Here is a 12,983-nt window from a genome sequence, read left to right as displayed (position 1 = left end):
TATGGCTATCATATCGTTGTTGAGAAGCAGTTATCGGTATCTGTCGAAAAAAATAAATTGTGTATCTCTAATATATATCCTCACTTTTTACCCCGGGACCGATCTGGTCCCATTTGACTCCCATCAAAACCACATTCCTGTATGTTGGATACACTGGAATATTGTAATTCCTTATTTATAGATTCAGTAATCCCTCATTTATCAAGGTTAATTGGTTGCACTCCCAACCTCGATAAGTGAATTTCCAAAAAGTTGTTTATAAATTGAATATTTAGAGCATCAAAAACCTGTTCGTGACCTTTATTAAAACAATTAGAGCCCTCTAAATGTGAAATAACACCCCTATAGTCACATTTACACTCCTATTACCCAATATACAAAACATAAGAAGAAAATAAAACAGACATAAATAAGACACGGTAGCACTGGGAGAGTTCCTTGTTCCTTGCTTTTACTTCCTGTTCTATACAGTACTTCCTGCAGTGGCTATTGTCTCACCAATGTAACATTACTGACACCTAGTGACCAGTGTAGAATACTACATATCATCACAGAGTCTTTGAATGCATCTGATGAATGCCTTATATTTGAATTTGACTTGATTTAGTCATTTTTATGCTTGAAAATGCTTCATTTAGGCAAAAAATAAGTAAAAATGTGCTGAAATTTGCATATTTTCCTAAGAATAGGCCGTACTTAGCAACAAAATAGCAATGATTTATTTCATATATTTTTGAAAAAAACCTGATAGAATGAAGCTGCTTGAGCAGGACTTTTATTTACGTCTTCCATGGCTTATTTACTCTTACTCCGTCTACTCTATTGGCTAGTACGAGTGGAAAGCACAAGGACGTACGCTGTTCAGAAAAAGAAACTGCTAACGTGTGAGTCTATGTTATCTAATTTACGTCTGATTTGTCTTATTTCCTCTGATTATATCTACGATATTGGGTAAAAACGTCAAGGTAACTATAGCGGCGTTATTTCATGTCTCGAGAACAGGAATGATGTTAAAAAGCGTATTTAGAAGATCAACGCTGTAACTACGCAAATATTCCCTTTATTAAAGTTGAATCCCACTTCGCGGAAATTCACTTATCGCAACCAATTAACCGTGACAAACGAGGGACGACTGTAAATCAAAGCCTCCACAACCTCCACTTGACAAGAGGGCAGCATTGGAGGTCAGCAGGCTTCACTACACATCTTAAAATAAAGCTGTGCCAACTATGTGTCAGTCTGTCATGCGCGAGCTGTAAGTTTGATCATTTTGTTTTTTCTTGCGCAAACAGCCTAACCTAGCATGATGTTGCTGTTAGCACTTTAGCATCGCATAGCTATGCTAGTGTACTCCTGCCCGCCTCCTTAACGTATGTGATGTATGGGGTCAATTACGCTGGACAAGTGAGGAGTTACAGTACAGTGTCTGTCAAAAATGCACAATAGCGCTTCTTGGAGGGTGTGGCCACACACAGCTCATTAGCATTAAAGCTACAGACCCACTAAACAGTGTATTCCCAGTAGGGCTTACTAAAAGGGTTTAAATCCAACTCTGACAACTGATAACTTGTGCCTGGAAGAGCTGACCTGAGGAACTTGTTGAGGTCTCCGTGCTTCATGTACTCAAAGACCATGATGAGCGGGTCACCATCCACGCACACGCCGTAGAATTTGACGATGTGGTCGTGCTGCAGGTTGGTTAGCAGCTCCGCCTCCCTCTGGAAGTCCTTTCTCGCCGACAGGTTGGGGTCCTTCAGCGTCTGGGGGAGGAGGAGGAGGACGAGGAGGGAGAGTTGGGACACAAAGACGACAGTCAGAGGTGTTAATTGTTAGCCGTGCTTTCATCTTGCTATGCTTCTGCCACCAAGGTATGCAGAGGAAACCAGATGTGACGATGATGACACCTTTAGGCGAGGAAAAGTGCCTGAGTGAATGTTTTTCCATGTCAGTAATTAGCACTTTTGCTCAGGTTCATTAGCAGGGACAGAACTCTAAAAATCTGTAAAAACAAGGATGTCAATGACTGGATGTGATATACCGTCAATTTCGGTGTATAAACCACTATTTTCTTAAACTTCGAACCCTGCAGCTCATACAGCGTTACAGCTAATTTGTGTCTAAATTCTAATCTTGTGACATTTCCTTTACTTCAGACCTGCTAGTGCCACTCGCGAGGCAGTAAGGAAACAACAGCTCTTTCTTTGGCAGGAGCCAATCACGAGCATCAGTGCACTCACAACAAGCATGCCAACTCATTGGAAAGCAGTGGAGGTCAGTATATATAGCAGTATAACAACACATATATAGCAGTATAACAACACAACAGTCTGACTCACGGAGTATCTTTCAAAGAAAACCTTACTAACAGCACTGAATTCATCACACAGCAACTTAATACTCAAAAGGTGTATGTACAAATATATAAACATGTCCCAAAATGACTTTAAAATAAAAAAGCCAACATTTTAAAGTTTTCCCACAAGGCATTGTGTCTGAGCAACACATTCATTGGACCGCTGCAATGACGTCGGCGTCCCTCTTTTTGCTTTGAGCTCTGGGTCCTCCGGAGCCCTCTGGTGGACACAAGCAGCATTGCAAACATGTTCTGTGCTTTTTATGCTCTACTCCAATAAAATGGTCTTCTCAAATGAAATGCATTATGGGCTGTTTTCATATAAAACCCGTATTGATACATGTTTGTATATATCTGAGGTATAACATTTGAGTGTTAGTAGCTGTGTGATGAGTTTAATGTTTGTAAGATGACATCGTGAGACTGCTATATCGAGTAACGACCTCCTGCAGTTTCCGATGGGTTTACAAGCTCGTTGGTACTCTTTTCATAGCTCATGTTGGCTCCTGTCAAACAAAGAGGCTGGTCCTCACGGACTCGTGCTCGCCACAATATGCCGCTTTATGACGTGGACACAAGCGGCTCACACACCAGAATTTATGGTACTTCTACAATTTGCCAGTGTATTAATACAATTTCATTCGGGGCAAGTTTGGCAATTGGCGGAGGTTCATAACGGAGTGAAAGGATGACATTTAACTTCACTATACTGAAGGGAAAAAAAGAATCATCTTAATAGGCCGACTTTCCATTAAACTTTTATGATTTTCCACAATAACTACTTCCTTTTTCACAGAGTTCAAGTAACAAGAAGCTGAAAAGGTTTCACTTTCAGTCTGCGTGGTGTTCTACTTCCAGAAGACGCCTTTTGGCCAAATCATCTTAAATGAGTCTATTCAACACGAGTGTAGAATATTAAATAAGTGTACTCAGACACAGCTGGATGGTGGGAGAAGAGTAGAGATGAGTAGAAGCATTCAAGTGAAATAGGCTGTTCATCAGCTGATCAAAAGTTTTAAACCATAGCTAAAAAACCTCCAGAAACCCCCCTAAAATAGAAATACAAGTATAAGAAAGGGGTGAGTAATGAGGAGCTGTGCTAGTCTTGTTAATGAGGTGAAAAATGGGCAGGGGCGTGCTTGATGCCAGTGTTTCCAGGACGCTAGTGGGAATGTTGCTCCAGCGTGATGGTGGCTTCACGGAGGGCTTCCACTGTCTGGAACTCATGTCCATTTTTGTAAATCCATCCCCAAATGTTCTCTGTTGGATTTAAATGAGGGGAACACGCAGGATGGTCCAAAAGAGTGAGCTTATTCCTCTGGAATTCCACCGTCTTCAAAGAGGGAAAGCTTTTTTGCCTTTGTCATCGAGAGATCCTGACAGTGTGAATACCTGACACTAAATCACATGTAATCCACGTTCTGCCTTTTAAAGGCTGTGCTCTTCAACCTTTGATGAAGAGCCTATTTCACTTGAATGCTTCTCTGCAATAAATTGCTCACTCTTTATATTTTCAAGTTTGAACTCCGCTGCTTTCTAACATTCTGTTTTTTTGTGCTTCCTATTTTTTCCTCCACCTTCCTGCTGCTCTTATTTCTAAACAAGACTGCACAGCAACACAGAGGAAGCGAGAGGACATAAAAAAAATACACCAATCAATAAATCAGCCGGCGTGAAACCCTCCTGATCGTTGCTTCGAAAAATTCAGTTTTTCTGCGAGGCCCCGAGTAAACCCCGCACCCGTTCTCATTATTTAGAGGCAGGATGAGCTTGGTATAATTGTGCCTTTTCCTTTTAATCTCTGCGGCTTTTGCTTTGAGGCAGAGCTGCAGGTGCAATAATAGAGCTGATTGAGCCTTGAGCCCCTTTTAAAGCCCACGGAGATAAAAAAACAGCATGAAAAACCTCTGCTGCTGACGTTGACGGAGAGGCAAAGACCTTGAGATGGAAATACATTTGCTGTCGTGCGGCAGAGTGCAGGAGATGCTGGAGCGAGTAGGTAAAATGGCGATAAAATTCTATGAGCAAATCAAAGTGCACTCTTAAGGAAATGTGTCTGCTCTGGGCAAGCCTCCAAAACAATACCATCAAGTGCGACCACAATAAATTGAGGCAAAGAGTTTTTTTCTCCTCCTTTTTGGTGAACATAAAAGTGCGTTCCGACCACTTCTTCCCCACCCGACCTCACGTTGTGTCGGAAATGTGGCAAAAACGAGCCGAGAGTCGCATTTTAAAGACACAACAGATGCTCTTCATCTTCTTCCCTTCAAGGTCAAGGTGTTTTGGGTTTTTTTTGTCTTCTCCTCCTCGCCCTTGGACGCAGGTCTTAATGGGGTTTGCTGAGTCGGCGTGGTTTAATGCCGTGTCACCCTGATTCACATTCGCGCTCGCTTGCTCGCTCTCGGAGGTGCCAAGGACGATTTAACGTTGAGTAGCGTGAAGTCATTGAGAGACGCCGCGCTGGACAAATGGCTCTAAAAGCTTCTCCAATGAGTGATCGCTCGCATCCACGTTTCTTCTTTGGCGGGGACGGGAGCAAAAATGACAGTGGAGAGAAACGGTGACGCGGGGGGACTCATCAAAATCTGCCAACTCCGGCTTTTTCCTCATATTAGCGACAAAGGAAAACTATTTACTAACTGTTGACGGATGAGTGCGGGCCTGTTTTTTCATGGTCCGCGACATTCTAAAAATATCATTTAACAAGAAAAAAAAAAGCCCATCAAAACTGGAAAAATCATTCATAATATTACAAATATAAAGGCAAAATAAGAGAAAAAAGTGGCAATCTAACCAGAAAAAGTCAGAATTTTACAACGTTCTTAATATTATGAACACTAATAATGTCATTTTATTAACATAATGTTGAAATATTAAAGAAATAAGACGTTTTAATAAAAAGATGTAATATGAGAAAACAAAAGAAATATTTTTTTTGGAAAATCTAAAAAAAAGTTATCATATTGTGGGAATAAAGCCACAATATTACTTGAATAAAATGTACAAAAATAAAGTTGAAATAATTTGAAAATAATAATAAAAAAACCCAACAGCAAAAATGGAAAAAATATCTGTAATTTTCAGAGAATAAAATCAAAATATTGACAGAAAAAAGTTGTATTCTAATGAAAAAAAAAGTTTTACAAGAATAAACTTGGAATATTAAAATGGAAACAAACATCAATTTACAAACTACCGACCAGTTTCCTTATCACCACAATTTCCTAAAATAACCGAGAAGCTATTCAATAACAGGTTGGACAAATTTATTAATGAGAATGAATTACCCGCGGATAGCCGATACCGATACAGAGCTAACATTTCAACCTCCATGGCACTGATAAAACTTACTGAGGGAATGACCGACGCTACAGACCACAGAAAGTGTGCAGCTGCAGTATTTATGGATCTCACAAAAGCCTTTGACACAATTAATCACAAATAGAAAGGTACGGAATCAGAAGGTTAGTTTTGAATCAAAAGCTACCTAGCTAACAGGAAGCAATATGTGAAGCTAGGAGAAGACGCATCTGCAAATTTAAATATTACGTGTGGCGTACCCCAGGGGTCAATGCTGGGACCAAAACTGTTCAACTTGTATATCGAATGATATCTGTGACAAAAGACTTAAAGTTGGTATTATTCGCAGACGAGACTACTGCCTTTTGTTCTGGTGAAAGCACACAAGTTAACCAAAAAAGTCACTGATGAAACGGCCATACTAAAAAGATGGTTGGATAAAATTAGATTATCCTTGAACCTACTGTAAGTAAAACTAAAATAATGCTATTTGGAAATAGGAGAAAGGACACGTACGACCAAATGCAAATAGACGGAGTGGACATTGAAAGGGTGAACGGGGATTATAATAGATGGAATAAATGAGCTGGAAATCTCACATTTAAATATACAACAGAAGGCGGTGAAAAATACCTCAATATTGAATAAAGCTAAATTTGTCCTTGAGCAAAAATGACTCCATACTCTTTGCTGCTCTCTGGTATTACCGTATCTAACTTTTTGTGTGGAGATATGGGGTAATGACTATAAAAGTAATCTTCACTCGCTTTTTATTTATTATTATTTTCCTCTCCTCACAACAACAGCAGGTTCCAGGCGGCAAGAGGTGGCGCTACAACACCCAACTGTGACATTATTTTAGCCAATCAGAAGCTTGAAGGCATGCAAAATGGCCAAAAATTGACAAAATCTTCCATGTAGAAACGTAGACTTACTCTAAAAATAGCAAAATCGTCACATAAGCAGGCAGAAAAAGAGGCCAAAAATGCATGAAAAAAACTAGAAATTGAAACGGTGGCTGCAGCAAACCTCTCTGCTCGGCTTCCTTTTATGCTTCAAAGCCAGCAGGTGTCTCCTGATGTGAAGCGATTAAGCATCAAGTGTCGCGCACACAAAGTGCTTTCTTTCCCAGCGGTGCGGCCAAACACACTTTGATAGGACAAAGGGTTGCGTTTTCCCGCTTTGCTCGGCTTTGGACTGTAATCAGTGCTCGCTTGATGCAGCGAGGGCAGGTTAATGAGGCTAAACAGGTGAAAGCACCAACACCTCGCGGGATGACGACGCCTGATTGAACCCTCGTCCATCACACGCTGCCTACGAGTCCTGAAATGGTGAAAATCGGTCAAGAAAAAGCAGACTTATGGTCATTAATGTGCACCGTGATTGTGTCATGGTGTCGTCATTTGTAAGTGAAAGTAAACATGCAAGCACGCAAAAAAGCTCCTCATTAATCAACCAAAGCATGAACAGTGGAAAAAAACAGAAGCCAACCAAGGCAAGATAAACAGGGAAATACAAAAGCCCGTTAAAAACGTTAAAAACTACCCTGGACTCCAAGGATTACAGATTACAATGTGTGATTAAAAGTAAACAGACGTTATTGGTGTAGTTACCACTTCATAAAAAAATGACCAGGATAAAGCTGTGACGTTCCGTATTTAATGTATGTATTATTTTTCAGAAAAAAAAGGTAATATTGCGAAAATAATAAGAAATTAACGAGTCAGGATATTTTGTCGTAAGACCAACGTAGCTTGGTCTTCAAATCAGATGTAGATTGATCAACTATCTTCATCATACCAGGGTGTCATCATCTTCATCATACACCAATTAACACTGAAGTCTGACCATGTGGACCCGTTTATCGGGTCATCAAAGGTGGATCCCACATAGCAAGGCACAGCCTAAATTTGTTCAAAACCTATTGTCAGCCATCTGTCGAGTATCCACGTTTCGGATTTGGGCTCATTTGGTCAAAGTCCATAGGAGGAGTTTGTCAAAATATAACTCCCGGTCTGCGCCCCCGAAAAACTGTTTCAAACCAAAATACGTTAAAATGACTTTTTTGTGCGTCCTGTCCTGCCAGACGTCTCCACCAAATTTCATGACGATCCGAGACCTGGTAGCTGGTGGCAGGAGCAAATGTAGCAAAAAGTCAGTATGGGCGTTCAAGGCTCATGTGCACATGCTGTACATTCAACGTCCTAATCTACAAAGAAAAGTTCTCTAGAAACATGTTCTGGTTCTTTTTAGGACATAAAGTCTTACCTTGACAGCCACCAGCATCTTGTCCTTGGTGGGACTCAGGTTGTAACACTCGGCCAGGAAGACTTTTCCGAAAGCTCCTTCGCCGAGTTCCCGCTTCAGGATGATGTCTCTGCGCTTGATATGCTGGACCACTGACATGTCCACAACAACCAGGGAGGGAGAGAGGAGACAGAGTGTGACCTTTCGCTGGATAAACAGCATCGCTACATTCTACTCAACGCTCTAAATATGTTTGGAAGAAAAAGGCTTTCATAACACGAGGAAACAGCGGGGGGAAAAAGGCCAGAAACGGCGACGAGAAGCGGCGGTGGTAAACACAACGCAATCAGAGAAGCCAAGGTGCCATTTAAATACGTGTTTATGGTAATTTATGTAGCCAAAGCCACGCCATCTGAAAGTTAGCTGACGTTGATTAGACCAGGAGAGAAAAGCGCTAACATAATGAGGCTCGGTTTTGTGTGTGAGTGCGTGGGAGGTGGGGGGGACACAAATATTATGTATGAACATGTTCTGGGTTGTTGGAATTGTTGTAGAGGAAAAGAGAGGATAAACTTTCACACACAACATTTACACCCCCCCCCATCATTAAAATGAGCGTAAAGGCTCCAAGTAATGACCCTCCCATGGTTGTGCCGTGCGTGCTCTTCAATGGCAAATTATTGCCGGGCTCTCCAATTAAAAAACATTGCTTTATTACCGTAAATAGAAAAGCGGTACCACTGTTCTTTTACGGTAACATCGTGGTGACTCGGCTGCCAGCTGTTTACCCAGAAAATCTATGAGGTTCTTTTTTTAAGTGCAGCTGTGGCTGTGGGCAACCACTAGCACATCTCCAATGGCTGCCTCCTGGCTGCGTTTGGGTTAAGGTTAGGGTTACGGTTAGGGGTGAGGTGAGGTTTATTGTTAGAGGGTTAGGTTTAGTGGTTAGGTGAGGGTTACAGTTAGAGGGTAAGAGAGGGTTAAGGTTAGTGAGGTTTTGGGTTGGGGGTTAGGTGAGGGTTAGGGTTAGAGAACCTCGGGGTTAGGTGAGGGTTAGGGTTAGAGGACATCGGGGTTAGGTGAGGGTTAGGGTTAGAGGACCTCGGGGTTAGGTGAGGGTTAGGGTTAGAGGACCTCAGGGTTAGGTGAGGGTTAGGGTTAGAGGACCTCGGGGTTAGGTGAGGGTTAGGGTCAGAGGACCTCGGGGTTAGGTGAGGGTTAGGGTTAGAGAACCTCGGGGTTAGGTGAGGGTTAGGGTTAGAGGACCTCAGGGTTAGGTGAGGGTTAGGGTTAGAGGACCTCGGGGTTAGGTGAGGGTTAGGGTTAGAGGACCTCGGGGTTAGGTGAGGGTTAGGGTTAGAGGACCTCGGGGTTAGGTGAGGGTTAGGGTTAGAGGACCTCAGGGTTAGGTGAGGGTTAGGGTTAGAGGACCTCGGGGTTAGGTGAGGGTTAGGGTTAGAGGACCTCGGGGTTAGGTGAGGGTTAGGGTTAGAGGACCTCAGGGTTAGGTGAGGGTTAGGGTTAGAGGACCTCGGGGTTAGGTGAGGGTTAGGGTTAGAGGACCTCGGGGTTAGGTGAGGGTTAGGGTTAGAGAACCTCGGGGTTAGGTGAGGGTTAGGGTTAGAGGACATCGGGGTTAGGTGAGGGTTAGGGTTAGAGGACCTCGGGGTTAGGTGAGGGTTAGGGTTAGAGGACCTCAGGGTTAGGTGAGGGTTAGGGTTAGAGGACCTCGGGGTTAGGTGAGGGTTAGGGTCAGAGGACCTCGGGGTTAGGTGAGGGTTAGGGTTAGAGAACCTCGGGGTTAGGTGAGGGTTAGGGTTAGAGGACCTCAGGGTTAGGTGAGGGTTAGGGTTAGAGGACCTCGGGGTTAGGTGAGGGTTAGGGTTAGAGGACCTCGGGGTTAGGTGAGGGTTAGGGTTAGAGGACCTCGGGGTTAGGTGAGGGTTAGGGTTAGAGGACCTCAGGGTTAGGTGAGGGTTAGGGTTAGAGGACCTCGGGGTTAGGTGAGGGTTAGGGTTAGAGGACCTCGGGGTTAGGTGAGGGTTAGGGTTAGAGGACCTCAGGGTTAGGTGAGGGTTAGGGTTAGAGGACCTCGGGGTTAGGTGAGGGTTAGGGTTAGAGGACCTCGGGGTTAGGTGAGGGTTAGGGTTAGAGAACCTCGGGGTTAGGTGAGGGTTAGGGTTAATGTCAATATACTCGCTCAAATCCCAAATCACCCACAAAAACGGGCAAATGGACGACTACTTGTGCCCTCAAACAGGTGATTTAGTTGCTGAAATCGTTCCTACTAAGTGGACATGTTCTGGTTTCTTGTGTTCTATGGACTCATTGCCTGTTCAGATGGTGAAATACTCGAAAGAAAAGAGCAACCTTGAGATTGAACTGCTTCTTCCATCCTGAAACGTCTGCGTGTCTGATGAGATAATGATGCGTTTTGGTGACAAATAAGAAGTTCAATCATTTTAAAGAGCGTCGTACTGAAGGTTCACCTCGGTCACACGAGAGCGTCTTGAGTTTCCCTGGTAAATCCGAGCCGATGTCTTTCCTGTGATAGACAACACTCTCATGCGCCGGCGTGACTCAAAGCGTGCGTCAGAGGACGCAGATGGAGGAAGGATTGAGATTTGAGGAAGTTTACTCCAAAATACACTCGGTGACGTGGCTGAACATGACATTCAGGGATTAGGAAGTTTTCACTGGGGATGTTTTCCTCATATATTCAAGGAAAAACGCAAGCCAAAGATCCTCTATGTGACAGGAGCACTCTGCTGATTTAAGGACCTGCTGCACAAACACGAGCCAAAGATCATCTATATGACAGGAGGGCTGTGCTGTTTTTAATAACCTACTGCAAAAACAGTTTATTTTCTCCCTTCCTCATCTCGGTGTTCCTCGTGGCAAAGCCTTTTCCAGAGGAGGTGATTTTACGAGGCTGTGTCTCATTATAAAATGTCCCCTTGCGGCGTCTCAATGCCGCCAATAAAGCTGGCAGACATTTGGCGCCCGGCTGCTTTATTTCTGCTGTGCGGCTTCCAATCGTTGGGGGTCAAACTCGGATTAAAAAAATAAAAACAAACGCGGTTCTGACGAGGTCGTTTATTCTCGTCGTCTACAAACAGATGCTTTTTTTTAAAAATGAGCTTCAAAATGAAAATAGGTGGCACAGCAGCCCCCAGAAGCCAATGGAAGACCATCCAGGACGACTCGCTACGATATTCTACAAGATCCTTCCGTTTACTCCACAGAACCTCGGTTAGCGTCCGCCCTGGTTATCGTGTTTTATTACGTTTTAACGTTGAAAACTTCGTTAAATTTTGCCTGCCAGGGTTTACGTCCATTTTCTTGTCGTGTTCTGAATGCGCCGCGTGAGTCCAACGGTGTTTTCTTCATGGATTTGTTTTTAATCACAAAATGTCCTTGTTAGCATAGCTTGCTAGCAAAATGTCGACTGCAAGCGGAAGTCAGCAACGTCGCCCGGACAAAACGTTTTTATGTCAACGTTTGTAGAGTTTTACGTACGTAAAGCAATTTGAAACGAATACAAATGACTGAAAGTGACGAATGAACATTTGAGGTTACGTTTGCCGTCACTGAAGACGTGATTCTTGACGTGAGTCTCCCCAAAGACGCCACGGGGCAGCGAGACACCACCTTCTTGTTTTGCCATGACTCAGGTGGGTCTTCGTCCGCTTTCTTTGTCAACATGACGGCACCTCAAACTTTCTTTGGCTCCATTTTGGGTTGCTAAGGTGAGAACCGCGGTGTCATGTGCACATGTTAGACATGGTTGCAGTAACAAAAAACAGTAAAAACAATCTCGATAGCAACAAATAGACGGCAAATTCTACTTAAAACTGTTGAAATATTACACAAATGTTTGATGCCCGGCGTGCGAACATACAGCAGTTCCTTGTTTTTCATTGGTAATTCCTTCCAAAAAGTTTGACGAAAACCAAAACAGACAAAACCCGAGGCCATTTTTCCCCAACAGGATATCATCTCAATCCAATGAGTCCCTTCCAGACACCCAAAAACACATTTTTTACATAATAATGAAGAATTATTATAGTTTCACATGCACAAAACCATACGAAATAACTATAAATGAGAAATGGATGGAAGTAGTTGTTGAAGCTACTGATGCGCGATACCACTGATATCGTTTACAGGGTAAAATTCAGGCTGGTATCAGCGATACGGATCTGATAAGTTGCAAGTTCACCTGATGCGTCTGGTGCATTTGAAAAAAGTAGCGTATTTCTTATCGTAGCATAAAGAATACAAGACATTTCATGCATTGAACGATGAAATAAATGATTCTTTTAAACAAATTCATTTCATATCAAATATCATTACTTCTGTCTTCATTTGATTATTTTATTTCTTTATTTTATTTGACAGTATTTCAACCCTGAAGTGCAGCATATTGGGGTGGGGGGGTGAGTTCTACAACAAGAGAAAACAAAGCACTAAATCATCTAAAATGGGTGAAAATGGTATTTTCAACAATAAAACAAGAAAAAGAAAAAGTAAAATAATAAAACCATTCAGAAAAAGGATGAACTAACTTAAGAATGGAAACTTGATTCACAAGTCACACACGGACGGGTCAATGTTTCACCAGACAAACGTATGCCAATAAAAATGATTAGTTAGCGAGTCGTGACACGTTTGGCCGAGTCACTAAGAACTGTTCATCCTCACGGAGCGTGCTAACTAGCCATCCCGTCACGTTTGAGCGGCTAAATGGGCTCTCCGTCAGGCGGCGGAACCCTCGTGTCACTTTCCTTCCTTCCAGCGGAACAGTTTCGCCACTGCATCTGGCAACTCTTCAAAGCCATTTCAACTTTATTGAACTTTCATTCGAGGCGGGAGCCAAGCGGCGCCGCTGTCAAATGGGCTTGAACGAGGCCTGAAAGGACGTGAGTGACGCGGCAGACAGCAGCTTCACTCTTTGAAGGAACATTCTGTGCCTTTGAATCAATCATGCAGCTGACTCACTGCAGCCACTGTTGGCTAGCCATCGCCATGTTTAGCGCTATTTGCCAAAAACACAGACGCCAGCTTCACTCTGTTGTCTTAA

General features: G+C 43.0%; 1 protein-coding gene across 3 annotated transcripts in view; it reads right to left on the bottom strand.

Annotated features, from left to right (window-relative positions):
• The window catches only part of ntrk3b (neurotrophic tyrosine kinase, receptor, type 3b), a 291,634-nt gene that overhangs the window by 54,154 nt on the left and 224,497 nt on the right, over nt 1-12,983 (bottom strand). For all 3 annotated transcript variants that reach the window (XM_054770394.1, XM_054770393.1, XM_054770395.1), the window contains 2 exons: nt 7,922-8,052; nt 1,588-1,760 (listed from right to left, as the gene is read on the bottom strand). In XM_054770394.1, the coding sequence (XP_054626369.1) occupies nt 1,588-1,760; nt 7,922-8,052 (304 nt within the window). The remainder of the gene's footprint in view (nt 1-1,587; nt 1,761-7,921; nt 8,053-12,983) is intronic.

Source organism: Dunckerocampus dactyliophorus, chromosome 3 (genome assembly GCF_027744805.1).
Source record: "Dunckerocampus dactyliophorus isolate RoL2022-P2 chromosome 3, RoL_Ddac_1.1, whole genome shotgun sequence".
Classification (NCBI taxonomy): domain Eukaryota; kingdom Metazoa; phylum Chordata; class Actinopteri; order Syngnathiformes; family Syngnathidae; genus Dunckerocampus; species Dunckerocampus dactyliophorus.
Note: the sequence above shows the minus strand (reverse complement) of the source record. Positions and strands in the feature narration are given on the sequence as shown.